Here is an 18346-nt window from a genome sequence, read left to right as displayed (position 1 = left end):
TAAATAAATAAAAATCTTAAAAAAAAATACAAAAAGCAGTTCTATAATGCAGCAGAAAAAGTACACAAACTATGTCACTACCAGGTAGAAGGTGATGGCGATTAGGAAAGAAAATAAGAAAATTAAGAACAGATGAAAAGAAACTTGAACTTTATCCTGAAGGAGATTTGTGGCAGGTTCACTGGATTAACACAATTTAATGTGCTCCTCAAATATACTACGTTTAACTTACTTCCTGGGGTTTTCTTCTCTCCAAAACTATCAATAAGCTGCTATATTCAACACATATGGTTCATCCCTGCCTGAACTAGTGCTCCGAAGTCGCCTCCAAGTCTGCGAGTGGGCCACCTGTGCAACCCAAGAATCTGTTCACAGAGGGAGGAGGCGTCCAACTCTGCCCAAGGATGAAGCCCTCTGACATTACGAGCTGTCGCCTATCGGTTCTGGGTCCGTCACTTTTCACGGGATCCGACGCCGCCTCCTCGCATCAAACTGCGGCGGCGGCAGCGGCTGTCAACCCGGGCCACCGGGGCACGGCGGTCCCAGGACCTCAGGGCGCGGGAAGGGTGGAGCCGAAATGAGGGGCAACCAGGAATGAGGCTCCCGCTGGACACCCGGGAGGGAAGGGCACAGCCAGCCTCTGCAGAAGCAGGTCGGTGCGGCCCGCTCCCGGGCGCCAGGGGGCCGGGCGGGGGGAGTGGTCACGTCGAGACCGGAAAACTTTCTGCAGAGCAACGGGTTGAGTCCACCGCCCGGGCCCAGCTGCGGAGCAGGACCGTCCCGCAGGCCCGCCCCCCGGACAGAGCCAGACTCCTTACCGTCCTGCAGGAGCTCCCGGACTGTCGCTGCCGCCGCCCCACAGCCCAGAGCCCCGTGGCCAGCCACAGCGACGCCGCCGTCACCACCTTCCATGTTGGCAGGTGCCGGGCTGATGACGTCAGCGGACGCCCCGCCCCGCCCAGGTGCTGACGCGCAATGCCCGCGCCGCCGGCCCCGCCCCGCCCACGGCCTGGGGAGTCGGCTCCGCGGGCGCTGCCGCCGCCGCCGCGCGAATCTCGGGCTGGGAGCAGCGGCGCGGGGCCCGGAGCCGGCGCGCGCGGAGAGCCGAGGCGGCGGGCTTGGCGCCGTGTGCCGTCGTGCCCCCGGCCCAAGAGACGGCGGGCGCGGGAACCTGGCCGTGCAAGTATTCAACCCGGAACCGGGGCCTCCCGGCGGAGGCCGGACGCGAGAGCGGAGGTTTCTGGGAGCTCCGCGGGCACAGCCGGGGCCTCGGGCGCCGCGCGCCTTGGCTGGCCGCCCTGGGGTGGACGCTGGCGGGAGAGCTGGGGCAGGATGAGCGCGGAGGACGGAGTTGGGGGGAGCCGAAGGCTGGTGGACAAGGAGGACCGACCCGGGAAAGCCCAGCGGACTCAGCCTCTGCCCTCCCTTGACCTTGAGCTTTTTCCGCCTCTTCCTGTCTCTTTCAGCCGCGTGCTAGGGGTGATGCCAAACTTTTTTTTTTTTCCTCTTTCAAACGGACGGATTTTCTATGATCTCCAACTAACAGTATTGAAGCTGCCGAATCAAGTTAGTTCCCATGATCTTCTCCGCTAATGCATCTGCATTATTCACTGAGGTCCCCGCCCCCGAGATGCACACTGATAAGTTAACGGGTCGGCCACCCTGGTACGAGAAGGTTAAGCATCCCTGCACAAGGATCTGTAATATAGGGGATCCCTGGGTGGCTCAGCGGTTCGCGCCTGCCTTTGGCCCAGAGCGTGATCCTGGAGGCCCGGGATCGAGTCCCGCATCAGGCTCCCAACATGGAGCCTGCTTCTCCCTCTGCCTGGGTCTCTGCCTCTCTCTCTCTTCCTCTCCGTGTCTATCATAAATAAATAAATAAGTAAAATCTTTTTTAAAAAAAAATCTGTAATATAACTTGCCCTATGCCCAGAGAACCAGTTTTTACCAATTCCGAAGCCACATGGTTCCCTCGTTTCTGCTAATAGTATTTCAACAAGGTGCTATAATAGTACTTTGCGCATGTAATGCTCAAAACCAGTCCGGTGAGCGTGTGTCTTATGCTTTCCCTCGACTTTGTCTCAGGTTTTTCCCTAGTGTTTTTGGTCTCAATCACAGTCTGGCTAGAATTGTTGGTTCTGAATGAATCACGTGAATTGGCTCAGGGCAATGTGCTCAGACTCACACTAGAATTCATTATCCATAATACAATTTTTAAGAATTCTTTAATGTTGATGAAGAATATCTTTGTTTTTTGTTTTTAAGATTTTTATTTATTCATGAGAGACACAGAGGCAGAGACACAGGCAGAGGGAGAAGCAGGCTCCATGCAGGGAGCCCCACGTGGGACCTGATCCTGGGTCTTCAAGATCCCGCTGTGGGTTGCAGGCGGCGCTAAACTGCTGAGCCACCAGGGCTGCCCTGAATAATATCTTTGAATTATGGGTTCTTTTTTCTGTCCTTAGCTTTTACTTTGGGAAGGTTCTAGAAAAGTTGCGTAAAACTCATTCATTTAGTGAAGAGTTTTGAGCCCCAACCGTACACACCAGCATGAGTTTACAAATAAGACTCCATTCCTGTCATGTCCCAGTGGAGCTCATAAGGTAGAAACCCATGTAGACAAACAATGGTACCAGGTGCTTGGTAGTTTGGATTTGTTTATCAAGCTTAACTACACATTGAAATCACCTGGAGAGCTTTAAAAAAAATTTAAAAAAAAACACTGATACCTGCATGGTAAGCCCGGAGATTCACACTTAATTGGTCTGGGGTATGGTTTGAGCATCCTGAGTCTTAAAAGCTCCCCAGATTATTCTAATGTAGAACCAAGATTGAAAACTACTGATTTATTCATTAAGCAAATACATATTGAGGGAGGCCTTTGTACCATGTACTGGAACTACAAGAATGAGTGGGAATGAAATTGTTCTTGCTGAAGTTCCTAATGACCTAGTTGCTATTAGATGCTTTTTGTTAGTCTTTTCCTTACTTAACTCTTCTGTGATGTTTAAGATGCTTATCCCCTCTTTCTTTGATACTCTCCCGTCTTCAGTCTTTGAATATCACTCTTCAGGTTTATTCTTCTCAGCTCCAGAATTCACATCACTGTCTCCTTTGCATTACTCTTTTTCTTTTAGTTGAATGTTGATGCTTCTAAGGATTTCTTGCCAGATACGGCATCTTTAAGTGCTTTGTCCATGTTCTTGATTTTTTTTCATTTCAACTTATTACCTAAAAGTTAAAGACCATCAGTCTCTATCTCTAGTTTTTTCCTGAGCATCATATCTGTATAAGCAGTTGTGAGACATCACCATCTGGAAATCTCATGAGCACCTCAAATTTAATGTGCCCAAATGTGAACTCCTGTTTCCCTGGTAAAACCTAGTCCTCTTTATTTTCTGTCTCATAGATTGGACTTACACCCACCCAGCCTCAAAAGCCAAAGCATGCACATCATCCTAGAATTCTCTCATACTATACAACATGCACTGTCCTGAAATTTAGCTGATTTCCACCAACTAAATATCTTGCCAGCTTATTTTTATTTCTAAATAGCTCCTAAGTGGGTTCTCATTTCTTATTCCTAGCGACCCAGGTCAGACACTCAGTATGCATCGGACTGGCTTACTACAATAGCCTCCTTTGATATTTTGCCAAAAGTCCTTCCCCCTTTCAGTAAAATTTTTCTAAATCAGAAATCCAGTCATATCATTTTCCCATTGAAATGTTTCATTTACACATATATAAGGAGAGACAGCCAATCCAAAACTACCTGCTATGTATGAAAGTATGTTATATGCACACGCATGTTGGGCACATATGAAACATCACCCACGGAGGTGGAAAAATGGTTAACCAAGGCCCTATAGTATAAAATTATTTAGATTTTATTCCAGGTTAGTATAAAGGTCCATGGTTATACAGGCCTTCTCCCTCTTCTAGTATGCTCAGATAACACAGGACTACTAATGGTTCATTCTTCAGGTTTATTTCATCATTTTCAAGCCTCTGGTTTTATATGTTGCTCCCTGTAACAGGACAGTAGGACAGCCCCCCATCTCCCACATATGTTAGCTAAAGCTTTCCCTCCTCTGCAGTTGATGTATTCCCTCATTTCTCTAGACACTTATTTCCACAACAGTTAAATTGTGTCTAAGTGCATGTATTAGAACTACCATGTTGTGTAAGTATGTCTAACTAATACATTTTTAAAGACAAGAAATGTATTTCCATCTGTATTCCCAACACATAGCAGGAACTTAATATTTGTTGTATGATTAAATACATGTCCATGCCCTCAAAAACTCAAGTGGATGTGTTATTATTATACTCCATAATAATGAAAAGTGCACATGGCGACAGGAGAACCTAGGGTGTAGTGAGTAAGTAAGATCATCTCTGGGATTCAGAGAAGACAGAATCAAGATGGGGGATGATTGCACACACTACGGCAATGCTCGAGATTTGATGAAAGGTACTGCTCGGTTGACACACTTGTGGGACATGGAGAAGTGGAGAGCAAGCTCCAGGTTTCTGACTAGAGTGTGTACGGATGGCATAGTTAGGATATGAAATGCCAGAGGGAAGAAACAGGCTTGATTCATGAAAAGGAACTACCTTTCTGTTGCTTATGTTTTACTTATGTGGGCTTACATTGGTCTAATCATAAATTTTTACTTTAAAAAAGGAGGTAAGGGGTGCCTGGGTGTCTTAGTTAAGCATCCTACTCTTGATTTCACTCAGGTCCTTATCTCAGAGTCATGAGATCGAGCCCCGTATCGGGCTTTGTGCTCAGCACGGAGTCTGCTCATCCCTCTCCCTCTTCTCTTCTCCCATGCTCACTCACACTCTCTCAAACTCTTTAAAGTAAGTAAATAAAAATTATAAAGAGATAAAAGACTGAACATTGGTCAATAAAGCTAGCTTGTTTCAACTGTATACTACCTAAAGAAGTCGAAATTCTTGGCTTATATTTAGATTATAACTACTTTCTAGGTGAGCTAAACAAAAAAATTGCATGTTGAGCAATTAGACCTTCCTAAAGTTTGCCCATATCTGTTGCTAAGTTACTGAGGCCAAACATTGGAATATGGAAAGCGGCCAACCCTATGAAATGACAGCATTTTAAGTATAGCAAATTTAAAAACATTTAGGAACTACTTAATCACTTGTATCTGGATATAAAATTGATTTATTCAGGGACACCTAGGTGGCTCAGTGGTTGAGCATCTGCCTTCAGCTCAGGGTGTGATCCTGGGGTCCTGGGATGGAGTCCCGCATCAGGCTCCTCACTGGCAGCCTGCTTCTCCATCTGCCTGTGCCCCTGCCTCTCTGTGTCTCTCATGCATAAATAAATAAAAATCATCTTTTTAAAAAAGTGATGTATTCAATTACATGATCATAATTAGAATTTTTGCTAGTTGATAGCACATTTAAATTTTTAAATAAAAGTTTGCCTTCTGATCCAGATACAAAGAATAGAAATTGTGAATAACAATAAACATTAAATAGACCAGTAAATCTTGGAAATGCTAACTACTTCAAGTTGTTCGATTAACCCCATTTAGCTTTCCTGTATACAACAAGGTATTTCAAGTGCCAGACATACACAGTCTTATACATTAAATTATTCAAATCAGATTCTCTGGTTTATCAATACCAAACAAAATAACATGGGAAATATTAAACATAATATGAAAAGCCGTGCTATGCTAAGAAAAAAACTTGTAGCTTTCCACATCTTGAGCATTTATTAATTTGAGCAGAAAATGTTACTTTAATGAGTTAAGTATAGAATTTGAATCTGTTAGTGTTTGACACGAACAAGCATAATTTGTACTGAATATATAAACGTGATGATTTCACAGTGTACTAAAAACTGTCAGTGACTTATAGAGATAGGATTCTGTAGTATCCTATTTGATACTGTGAAAAAAAGCTAAAAAGATTCCTGAGCCCACAAGCCTGACAAAAAAATACATATTCTTGGCAGTTGAAATTGTTAGAATGATGGGAATTCATCTAATGAAAGTAATTTTTCTCTATGCAAACTGTCTTTTTCAGATTTGAAGCAAATCTGTATTCATGAAGAGTGACTGCATACCCACAATATGTCAAGAAAGAAAAAAAGATCCAATAGAAATGCTTCATTCTGGGCAGCTGGTAAAAGTCTGTGCCCCAATGGTTCGATATTCAAAGTAAGTATTAGTAAATGGTTAATGAGCCAAGATGTGATTTCCTTTTTGTGCTCTGACCACCATATGGGATCATCAAACACCTAGTTTTGGGATTATGTCTAGGCTGGCATGCTGGTGTATGCCTGTTATGTGCATGGTCTTGAGTAAACAATTCACCCCTTCAAACTTCACTTTTTATATCTATAAAAAAAAAAAGATATCTGCTTATAACTCCCACCTATAAAGATATAGTGGATATTAAATAAAAGGATATTAAGTAAATCTAAACATTCATGCACAGGTTTTTGTTTGAACATAAGTCTTCACATGTCTAGATCAAATCCCTACAACTACAATTGCTAGATCATGTGATAACTATATGTTTAGTTTTTTTAAGAAACTGCCAAATTTTCCAGAGTGTCTCTACTGTTTCACACTTCTACCAACAGAATATGAGGGATCTAGTTTCTCTTCATCTTCATCAATGTGTAATAATGTCATCTTTTAGTTTTAGCCATCTGATAGGTGTGGAGAGATATCTCATGATTTTAATATCCATTTCATAGCTAGCGATGTTGGAAATGTTTTCATATGTTAATTTGTCCCCTGTATATTGTTGGAAAAATATTTATTTATGTCTGTTGCCAATATTCTAATTAAATTATTTGCTTTTTTACTATTGAGTTGGTTTTTGAATTTTTTCAATTGTGGTAAAATATAGCTTAGACATTTTAAGCATTTGCAGTTCAATAATGTTAAGTGCATTCACATTGTTATACAGCCAATCTCTAAAACTCTTTGTTTTACAAAACTGAAACTCTACACCTATTAAACAATAGCTCCCCATTCCACCACCACCCCCCAATTCCTGTCAACCATCATTCTACTTTCTCACTCTTTGAACTTGACTACTCTAGGTATTCATATAAGTGAAATTATATAATAGTTGCTTTTTTGAAACTGACTTATTTCACTTAGCATTATAGCCTCGGGGTTCATCCATGTCATAGCATGTATCAGAATTTCCTTTATTTTAAAGGCTGAATGATATTCTGTTTGTATGTATGTACTCCATTTTATTTATTGATTTATGGATGCTTGGGTTGCTTCTACATTTTGGCTATTTCAAATAATACTGCTATGAATATGGATATATAAATGTCTTTCAGTTCTTTGGGATATATGCCCAGCAGCAAGTGTTAGATCATATGACAATTCTATTTTTAATTTTTTTGAGGAATGTCCATATTGTTTTCCATTTTTATATTCCCACCAGCAAGCAGTATTACAAGAGTTCCAATTCCTCACCACCCTCACCAATACTTACTGTATTGTTTTTTCCATAGTCATCCCAGTGGATGTAAAGTGGTATCTCATTGTGCTTATTAGCTGTGTTTATATCTTTGAGGAAATGTCTACTCAAACCCTTTGCCCATTTTTGAATCAGGTTTTTGTTGTTGTTGAGTTTTTCTTTACTACTGAATTTTGAAAGTTCTCTATATATTCTAGATTATTCCTTTGTCAGATATGTGATTTGCAAATATATTCTCCCAGTATGTAGCATATTTTTTCATCTTCTTAACAAGGTCTTTGCAGAGCAAAACCTTTTTATTTAATGATAAAGTCTAATTTACCAAGTTTTCCTTTTGTAAATTGTGCTTTTGATGTCCCAAGTTTAAGAAAACTTTGTGTAGCTCGTAATCCTGAAGTTTTTCTCCTTTTTTTTCCCAAAAAGTCTTATTTTTTTGTTTTACATCTAAGTCCATAATCAATTTTGAGTTCATCTTTGTATGAATGTGAGGTTTAGAGTTGAGGGGTGTTTTATTTGGGTTTGGTTTGGTTCTGCCTGTGGATGTCTAATTATTCCAGCACCATTTGTTGAAGACTCTCTTTCCAGTATGGAATTTCTTTTGCATCATTCTCAAAAATCATTTGGACATGTTTATGTAGCTCTTTATCTGCATTCCCTGTCCTGTTCTGTTGAGCTATGTGTCTATCTCCCAACCAATACTACACAATCCTGATTATTACACAATCCTGATAGCTATATAATAAGTATTTAATTAAATTAGGTAGACTAATTCCTCAAGCTTTATTTTTCTTTTTTTTCTTTATCTTTCTTTCTCAATATTGTTTTAGCTATTCTAGTTCCTTTGCCCTTCTAAATAATTTGTAATATGATTTTGTCTTTATCTACAAAATATCTTGCTGGAATTTCCAGAAGAATTGTATTAAATATGGGGAGAATTTAATTCCTTTCTATGTTGAGTCTCCCAACTCATGAACATAGATAGTATGTTTTTCCCATTTATTTAGATCTTTGATTTTTTTCATCATCATTATATATAGCTTTCAGCATATTAAGAGCTATACGAGTTTTGAAGACTTAACACCTGAGTATTTTTCTCTTTTTTTTGGAGCGATTGTAAATGATATTATACTATTAATTTCAGTGTCCATGTATTCACAGTTATATACAGAAATAAAATTGATTTTTTAATGTTAATTTTGTATCCTGTAAACTTACTGAACTTCCTTATTGGAGGATTTTTAAAATAAATTCCTTGGAATTATTTATGTGATCATCTCATCTACATATAGGGACAGTTTTATTTCTTCCTTTCCATCATATGCCTTTTATTTCTTTTTCATACACTGACTAGAAGTTCCAGCACTATGTTAAATAAGAATGATGAGAGCAAGCATCTTTGCTTTGTCCTTGATCTAAAAGAAATATGTTCTGTTTTTCATCTTTATGTATATTAGCTATAGAAGTTTTTTGCAGATGCTTTTTATCAAGTGGAGAAAGTTTTCCCTCTTCCTATTTTCTTGAGTTTTTGGTTTTTTTAATCATGAATGAGTATTATTTTGTCAAATGCTTTTTCTATATTGATTGATACAATTACATGATGTTTCTTTTAGCTTTTTAACAGAGTAGATTCTATTGATTGATTCTGAATTTTGAACCTTCTGTTTTAACTTTTTTTTTTCTGCCATCACTATAGCAGGAGAGAAATGAGAAAGCACTACCCCACTACTAGGAGGTGAAAGTAAAAGTCCTGATTTCTTATTTGGTCTCCTTTGACACTCTGGGTGCAGGGGGAATGGCTCCTCATTACTGCTAACCTGGGGGCAAGCCATGAAGGGGATGGTCTGGTACCTGCTGGACTATATTGAAAGTCCTAGCCTTTCACCAAGCATCCTCTGATACTATTTAACAGTGGGAAGGGAGAAAGTATTAAAGTTACTGGCCAGCAAGTATTAAAGTCCCAGTTCCCTACCTGGCCTTCTCTGACGCCACTATGAAGGTGTGTCAGAAAAGTTTGTTATAGCCTTGGAAAGGTGGAAGTCTAAGCTCCCCACTCAACACATGCTTCTGGAGGTGGGGCCACAGTTTTGTCTCTGGTGTTTGGTTTGTAATTGTTCTGTCTTACTAGACTTCCCCTTTCCTAGTCCTTGGTCAGACAGAGCTGACTTTTGTTGGGGCTCTTTTTGTCTCACTCATTGGTATTTGTGGCTTGCCAGCTTCTTTAGGGCCAAATCTAGGATATTTGAGGCAAAAAGGAAATCCAGGCAAAAACTCACCACTGTTGTTCCTCATATCCCAAGGTCACTAGCCTTTCTGTTTTCTTGTCTCCAACTTTCAGAGTTTTCTTATGTTTGTTTTATATAGTCACCAATGTTAAAAAAAAAATTCAACTGAGTAAATTTGAAGATCTCACTGGCCTCATTAAGCAATTCAGAATCAGACAGCATCCCACCTAGCAAGTAAAGAGATGTTCCATGGATTTGTACAAAATGGGAGGTTTTTATAGGAAGGAAGGTAGAGCAAGAAGTTATTAGCAAAAGAAAAGGAAGATTGGTTCAGGCCAGGATATCTTTTGGTGGGGACAGGAACAACAGGAATTTTTTTATCCTGCAGGTTACCTTATTATTGCTGTTCAAGAAATTTCAGATTGACTTTAAAAGGTCACATTCCTGGGAAACTGTAATTAAGTCTTGGTTTGCAGTCATGGAGGTGGCAAATGACTCCAATTTGGGCTTGTTTTTTTCTTTTTTTAACAGCCAGAATAGGGAAAAGTATGTCTACTCTATCCTCTCAAAGGCAGGACTTTCCTCTAATAAATATTTAACAATTAAACTTGGAAGTACATATGATTGTGATGTTTTCTAAATGCCTAATTAAAGTTTTATATGCTCACAGGTTGGCTTTTAGAACATTAGTAAGAAAATATGGTTGTGATCTGTGCTATACACCAATGATAGTTGCTGCTGATTTTGTCAGATCAATAAAAGCCCGAGACAGTGAATTTACTACAAACCAAGGTATGTGAAACCCAGAGTTTGCTGACTTTGTAAAACTTAAAAACAAAAAACAAAAAACTGTCTAATCAGAAACAACACAATTCAGAGATTTTATTTTTAAATATTTTAGTTCTTTATGTTTGTAATAAGTTTTTAACATATGTTTTTATTAGTGCCATGTAAACTCTGGATGATATATCTAAGTGTGAGGTCAGCCTTCCTTGGGGCCCCATCCTCTCACCTGAGCTATTAGGTTCTTATCTCACTGCTTCCAGTCTTGCCCCATTCCAAACCATCCTACAAACAGCCCAAAGGAACCTTTCTAAATGTAAATTTGATCACATCTCTTCCCTGCCTCAAATCCTTCTTGGACAGCTCATGGCCTAAAGCAGTGGTTCTCAAGGGGTGATACGCCAGACCAGCAGCATCAGCATCATCTAGAAACTTGTTCTAAATGGCAATTTTCCAGCTCTGCCGCAGGCCCACTGAATCAAAAACTCTGGGTATATGGTCCAGCAATCTGTTTTTAAAAGCCCTCCAGGTGATTCTGAGTTTGCTAAAGATTGAGAACCAGTGGCCTAAAGAGTAAAATTCCAGTACCTGTCACTGTGCATGGCTGGCTCAGTCAGTAAACCATGTGACACTTGACCTCAGGGTGGAAAGTTCGAGCCCCAGGTTAGGTGAAGAGATTACTTAAAAAAAAAAAATCCCAGTACCTATGAATAATATATGACATTCCTCATGATCCAGACTCTGAATATATCTTTTGCAGCTTTATCTTCCATTAGTTTCTCTCCATAGCCAACCAGCTTTATTCCTTTTTTTTTTTTTAAGATTTATTTATTTATTTTGAGAGAGAGAGAAAGTGTACTTGCACATATGAGTGGGTGAGGGGGCAGAGGGAAAGAATCTTTCAAGCAGACTTCCTGCTGGGCATAGAGCCTGTCACGAGGCTCCATCCCATGACCCATGAGATGACCTGAGCTAAAACCAAGAGTCAGAGGCCTAATCAACTGAGCTACCCAGGCATCTCCGCCCCAGCAACTTTATTCTGTAGCAATACTAATTTGTTTAAGTCCCTGAACATGCCCCATCCTCTCATACTTCTCTACCTGGAATGTCCTTTCCTCAGCCGTGCCTACACCCCAGATCCATGTCTCTCTGGCAAATGATACCACATGCTTCTTAATCCAGCTCTCAAAGTTTGTGGCCGGGGACTTTGCCTGATTGCCCTCCACTATTGTCCTCGCTCACAAGGTTTTCACTGGGCTTAATCCTGCTGTATTATAATTTCCTCTTTGTATGCCTGTCTGCTAGACTATGGGCTCCTTGAAGTCTGGAATTAACCTCTTACCGGTTCGTACCCTTAGCTTCTAGCCCTGTGTTGAAAATATATTAGACCAATAAATGGTTATTAAATTGAAATTCTGTAACTCCCTGTGTTATAATGGGAAAAAACATCTTATACCCTCAGGGAAAAGCATATTCTCCTATCTCATGTTAGTCCTATAAATCAGTGGATCGCCATAGAAATTTTGAATCAAAAAAATAAGTAAAAATAAATTAAAAAGAAAAAATAAAAAAATTCTGAATCAGTGGAAGTAGGACGATGCTCAGAAATCTGCATTTTGGCAAACACCCAGTGTATCTCATATAGATGGTCCTCAAAAGAACTTTAGGAAAATTAAAATACATCTGTCCAGAATTTATAACACTAACCCAAAGAAAGATGAGAAAAATATGTCCATTAAAACTTAAGAAATATCTGACACATGTGCTATATTAAAACTTAATTTTTTTTTAAATTTTTTATTTATTTATGATAGTCACACAGAGAGAGAGAGAGAGAGGCAGAGACACATGCAGAGGGAGAAGCAGGCTCCACGCACCGGGAGCCCAATGTGGGATTCGATCCCGGGTCTCCAGGATCGCGCCCTGGGCCAAAGGCAGGCGCCAAACCACTGGACCACCCAGGGATCCCTAAAACTTAAATTTATGTGTAAGAAAGGAGCACACATGTACTCAAAGACAAACTAAAACTTGGAGAAAATATTTATAGTTATAAAATATTTATAATTTACAATAGAGGAGCACCTGGGTGGCTCAGTCCGTTAAGCGCCTGACTTGGGCTCAGGTCATGATCCCAGGCTCCTGGGATTGAGCCCTGAGTGGGGCTCCCAGCTCAGTGGGGAGTCTGCTTGTCCCTCTGCTCCTCCTCCCACTAGTGCTCTCCCTTTCTCTATCTCTTTCAAATAAATAAAATATATAAAATATATATGTGTGTGTATGTATATATTTACAATAGATAGCAGAGCTAATTTTTATAAAGCTCTTTTATAAGAAAAATTTAAAAAATAATAACATAAAGAACAATTAAAAGAAGAGTAACATAGAAAAGTGGACAGAGAATATGGAGAGCAAACCCACAAATAAAAATACACTCTATTGGATATACAATGTTGAAAAAGTTGTGAGGAAACAAAAACTGTCATCTTTCTTTCTTTTGAAAGAAAACTGTGATGTCTATCAAAATGTTGGTTAGATGCCCATCCAGCAGTTACATTCCTGGGAATTTACCCTATGAATATACTCAGAGGAGCATGTGTGTAATAGTATTCTCATCGCAGCATTGTTTGCAAAAGCCACCCAAAAAAAAGTCTAAAAGTACACTGCATGGTCCATCCACTCAAAAGAATACACTACTAAAAAGAAAATAACATTGTAGTACAGCTCCCAGATATATCAAGGGGGAAAAAGCAGTAGGCATAGAAATGTACATAAAATGTTCATGTTTGTTTAAATTTTACAGGTATACATAAAATTGTTCTGGAATACAATAAACTAATTCTCATCTTTGAAAATGAGATCTGTTCATCAAGAGTGTTACAGTTTTCATTTTATCAAATTTCATACTGTTTGAATTTGTACTAAATGTAAATTACTTTTAATTTTAAATATTTAAGATTAGTTTAATGCTATCTTGTTTAAATAGATACTTCTTAGGCTGAAAGTAATCATTATCCTGTACAAACATGAAGAGTTTCATGGTGTGTGTATGTGTTTCTATGAATTTTAATGTTGAGCTATTCATTTTATCAGGTGATTGCCCATTGATTGTTCAGTTTGCTGCTAATGATGCGAGACTTTTATCTGATGCTGCTCGTATTGTCTGTCCTTATGCGAATGGCATAGACATTAACTGCGGTTGCCCTCAGAGGTAAAGCTCAAAGAAGTTGGAAGAATTTTCAGAAAAATTAGAAAAAACTATGTGAACATGGTAAACTATTTCTCCAGTTTTCCAAGAATTAAAAAGTAAAGAAGATAGAGTTAAAGCACTTGGGCTCCAAATAAGAAGCAGGAAAAAATAAGGAAATATTATGTAGGGAAATATATGCAAAGGTATTTTCTGATGGCTAAAACAATCCATAGATCACTTGATAAGTGTTTTGTCTCACTTTACCACATTTTTTTATATGTGGATCTGCCTTGATCCTCATCCATAAGTGGTTATGGAAGACTTGAACATTTATAGCAGTCCCTAAAATGAATTTTTACTGCCATGTCAGATAAGAAACTGTGATTCTATGATTTGAGAAATTGACACTTGTTTTCTCCTAATTTCTCTGTAAGAATACCTCCTTATAGTTACCCTTTCTTTGTACCACAGTTACTTGGTTGAGTCTAAATAAATGGGTATTGATAGGATGCTTAATTTGATAATAATATCCCTACCTTCCTAGCATTGTGTTAGATTATCTGTCAATAATACAAAATGTGTTCAAAGAATAAAATCAAGGTTTTAAGTGCATCATAATCCAAGCAGATTAGACATATTTGTATACTCATTAGGAGAGTTAAATAAGCTGTTTAGTGGTCTTGGAATGCTGTAAGCCAAAAATATCTTTCTACTATTAAGATTAATAAAACATCTTGTTATGTACAATAAACATCAAATTTGGAATTTTAAAAATCTGAAGTAATTGCAATTAACTACAAATACCTAAGTCTGTTTTGGTTGAATGAATTTTAATTTAATTTTCTCACTTGCCAATGAAAGCCATTTCTCCTAAGTACTTTTTGATCTGGGAACATATTTTCCTTATCTCATATTGATCCACATTAAAATGTTGGATCTGTGAATTATAAAAGTCTGATTCCATTCCAGGTCGCTAAGATAGATAAATAGATGCACTTACAGAGCTTTTAAAATTGTATCTTCTATTCTGACTAATTACAATTCATTTGTTGTTGTGTCTGCTTTATAAAGGTGGGCAATGGCAGAAGGTTATGGAGCTTGCTTAATAAACAAGCCAGAGCTTGTTCGAGATATGGTGAAACAAGTAAGAAATCAAGTGGAAAATCCCAGATTTTCAGTATCTATTAAAATAAGGTAAAGAAAATATTTTAATCTACTGACACAATTTTCCACTACTTAGGAAATAAAATAATATTCCTTTTGTCTAAGAGTGTGGAAGTATCCATCTTTAATAAATTGGTAGCTAGTATATAGAAATGTTGAAACAAGACATTTAGTAAATGACTGTGTACCATATAATTTTTATTTATAAAAATAACAGAACGATTTCATTTTTGTATTTTTAATAGAAATTAAAACATCCCTTTATTATTAAAAACTTTCCCTCAAAAGAAACCCTCAGTTTTTTTCATGGACTGCTTAATTAATAATGCTGCGAGGGGCACCTGGGTGGCTCAGCCATTTAAGCTTCTAACTCTTGATTGTAGCTCAGGTCTTGATCTCAGAATCATGAGTTCAAGCCTCACATTGGGCTCCATGCTGGGTCTGGAGTCTACTTTAAAATAATAATAATAATGAGAAACATTCCTGGTACCAAGAGTAGAGTAATATTTGCAATCAAATTTCACAATGAAAAGAAAATAAACCTGGAATAGGTTTTTGGGTGACAGGTTAAAAACACATTTCATAATATATTATCCTACTCATGGATTGGGGGATACATAGCAGGTATTAGGATACCATTTTTCCATCCCTCTATGACAGTACTTGATGAGTTTTTCAGTTATCAAAGCCAAAAGGGTGAAGCATTAGGTAAGGTAAAATTTGTCATCCTATTTTTGCCATTAGTGAAATAGCTAAATTTAAAGTCTTAAATGGGAACTGATCTCAACAAAACCTTTCTTATAGTGGCATGTAGTGATAATATAGCAAAGCTAACTGAATAATGTATCAGATGAAATATTATTTTATTTAGCTATTAATTTTAGCATTAAAAGTTGCATGTGGTGGCGCAGCGGTTTGGCGCCTGCCTTTGGCCCAGGGCGCGATCCTGGAGACCCGGGATCGAGTCCCACGTCAGGCTCCTGGTGCATGGAGCCTGCTTCTCCCTCTGCTTGTGTCTCTGCCTCTCTCTCTCTCTCTCTCTCTCTCTCTCTCTCTCCATGTGACTATCATAAATAAATAAAAATTAAAAAAAAAAAAAAGTTGCATGTGGTGAATAGACATGTAATTTTGAAATGACAGGATCCATGATGACCTTACAAGAACTATAGATCTTTGTCGAAAGGCTGAGGCAACAGGAGTTTCTTGGATTACAGTCCATGGAAGAACTGTTGAAGAAAGACATCAGCCAGTTCACTATGAGGCCATTAAAATAATTAAGGAAAACATGTCTATACCTGTAATTGCTAACGGAGACATCAGAAGCTTAAAAGAAGCAGAAAATGTGTGGCATATTACTGGGACAGATGGTAAGAAAGAAGTACTTGAGTTTGATTTTAATTAGCCAAAAAAAAAAAAAAAAATTGGAATAGGAGAGTGATATTAAAGTGATTTTTCATTATTTGTCTCTAAAATGGAGCCATATTTTTCTGTTGTACTGATTTAAGCTAAACAGTTCATTAAAATTATGTTAACTCTTTTACATATAGGCAGTATATTGTTTTAATTGGGATAAATTAAGTCAGTTACTTTCTGCCACCATCATATCCAGTGAATGACCAGTTAAGAAGGCTATCTTCCAGATAGCCTATTTGTGAAATAGAGATGAGAATTAGTGAACACAAAGTGGTCCTAGAAGTCAAAGGAGCTACATACTCTTGTGGTTTTATTACTCCCTTGGATTATTGGTGCACCAAAATCTGTGATAACTATTGCTAGATGGGACAATGTGGATAAACTTAACTTTAAGCAAACCCAATTTATGACAGTCTGGATTAACCGTTAAAAAAATCCCCAGAGACTAATTGTTTAATATAGACATCTTAAAAAAAAATGTTTTTAATTCTTGTAAGTACATTTAAATATTCTTAGTTTACAAATGTAGCAAATTGTTTTGTAATTGAGTTATACTAATATGTGGGTATTGTGAAACCTTATAATACTACTTATTTTTCAATATTGTCAGTTTGTTTCAAGTGTGACCTCATAACCTGTGAGTTCTTAATGTGTGAACAAATGTGATATGCTTTATTTTATAGGTGTGATGGTTGCAAGAGGACTCTTAGCAAACCCTGCCATGTTTGCTGGCTATAACGAAACCCCGCTGCAGTGCATCTGGGACTGGATTGACATTGCTCTTGAACTTGGAACTCCTTATATGTGTTTCCATCAACATTTAATGTACATGATGGAAAAAATAACTTCAAGGCAGGAAAAAAGAGTGTTTAATGCTTTGTCAAGCACATCAGCAGTTTTAGATTACCTTACAGACCATTATGGGATTTGACTGGACTTCCTAAAGTATTTTAATATTTACTTCACTTTATATCTACAGTGAAACCACCCAAGGTCACATTTTGGTTTTTACTTTAAGTCAGTGTCTCTCCCCCATAAGCATAAAAACAGTGCCCTGAGAACATTTTAAAAAGTTAGTCCTAGACCCCATCCTCAGAGATTCTGATTCAGTACATCTGTAGGATGGAAACAAAATTTAGTTGTAAAGAAGACCCCAGGTAGAGCAAACATCCTGGTCACTCTACCAAACATTGACAAAATATTGTTCTGAATCCTATTATGGATTTAAAAAAAAAAAAAATTTCCTAAAGGAATTGTGTTTTTAACATTTTTAAATAAATTTTTTATTTTAATACTAAAAGTATGAGTCTAATAGTATTTATAAGTCAACATGAAGCATGTTTGAAAATAAGTGCAAAGTGACAGAACAAATGCCAACTTCTACATAAAATGAAAAGGAACAAGAATTCTGTATAAAGTTACTTTCAGGACTTAGATTAAAAATTCAAATTGGAAAATCAAACTGGTACTTCCTAATTCATGAATGACACTTCCAGGTATGTGTTTTAAATTCTATGTAACTTATTTAAATTGTTTTAAATTGTATGAGTTTAAATATCTGTGATATTTTCTATGATTTAAAATTAATAAGATCCATGAAACTCTAAATGATGTTAACTTTGTTACATTTCAAGTCTTCTAGATCCTTAGAAGATTGAGATCTTGCTTGGTAAATAACACTTGTACCTAAAATGACAAAAATTAATTTTAGTCTCCCACATTTTATATATAAAAAATTTGGTAGCCAATCTGGAGCTGATTATATATTTGAAATATTTCTTAGAGAATTTTAATTTAAAAACCTAATTTTCATATGCTGTTTTTAGTGATTTATTTATTTTTTGAAGATTTTATTTATTTATTCATGAGAGACGGAGAGAGAGAGAGAGGCAGAGACACAGGCAGAGGGAGAAGCAGGCTCCATGCAAGGAGCTGGGCATGGGACTTGATCCCAGGACCCCAGGATCACGCCCTGAACCAAAGGCAAGTGCTAAACTGCTGAGCCACCCAGGGATCCCCGTGATTTATTTATTTATGATGTTATTTTTACACTTCCCAGCAGTTGATAATAATTTTTTTGATAATTTTAATT

The 18346-nt window shown here is 37.9% G+C and overlaps 2 protein-coding genes across 8 annotated transcripts in view; one reads left to right on the top strand and one right to left on the bottom strand.

The window, feature by feature from the left end:
• The window catches only part of COG5 (component of oligomeric golgi complex 5), a 297897-nt gene extending 296921 nt beyond the window's left edge, over window positions 1-976 (bottom strand). For both annotated transcript variants that reach the window (XM_049096361.1, XM_035701303.1), the window contains exon 1: window positions 819-976. In XM_049096361.1, coding sequence (XP_048952318.1) covers window positions 819-912 — 94 coding nt within the window. In that variant the 5' untranslated portion in view covers window positions 913-976. The remainder of the gene's footprint in view (window positions 1-818) is intronic.
• A 21-nt stretch (window positions 977-997) lies between these two features.
• Window positions 998-17554, top strand: DUS4L (dihydrouridine synthase 4 like). Of its 6 annotated transcripts, none has more exons than XM_049096366.1 (8): window positions 998-1179; window positions 1467-1566; window positions 6064-6197; window positions 10381-10502; window positions 13581-13698; window positions 14749-14871; window positions 15982-16208; window positions 16938-17554. In XM_049096366.1, the coding sequence occupies exons 3-8, from the start codon at window positions 6085-6087 to the stop codon at window positions 17183-17185; spliced, it is 951 nt and encodes a 316-aa protein (XP_048952323.1). In that variant the 5' UTR covers window positions 998-1179; window positions 1467-1566; window positions 6064-6084; the 3' UTR covers window positions 17186-17554. The 6 variants fall into 6 exon arrangements, with proteins under 6 accessions (XP_048952323.1, XP_048952324.1, XP_025305154.1 ...); XM_049096367.1 differs by having other exon boundaries at window positions 998-1183; XM_025449369.3 differs by having other exon boundaries at window positions 998-1236.
• The last annotated feature ends 792 nt before the right edge of the window (window positions 17555-18346 follow it).

This window comes from Canis lupus, chromosome 18 (assembly GCF_003254725.2).
Source record: "Canis lupus dingo isolate Sandy chromosome 18, ASM325472v2, whole genome shotgun sequence".
Lineage (NCBI taxonomy): Eukaryota > Metazoa > Chordata > Mammalia > Carnivora > Canidae > Canis > Canis lupus.
This window is presented reverse-complemented; position numbering and strand designations above follow the sequence as displayed.

Excerpts from the sequence above, each read along its gene's own strand:
- DUS4L (XM_035701306.2), top strand. The coding sequence starts at position 6,085 with ATGAAGAGTGACTGCATACCCACAATATGTCAAGAAAGAAAAAAAGAT. Across the intron at positions 14,872-15,981 it reads TCAGTATCTATTAAAATAAG|GATCCATGATGACCTTACAA; the intron begins GTAAAGAAAATA and ends TTGAAATGACAG. Across the intron at positions 16,209-16,937 it reads GCATATTACTGGGACAGATG|GTGTGATGGTTGCAAGAGGA; the intron begins GTAAGAAAGAAG and ends TTTATTTTATAG.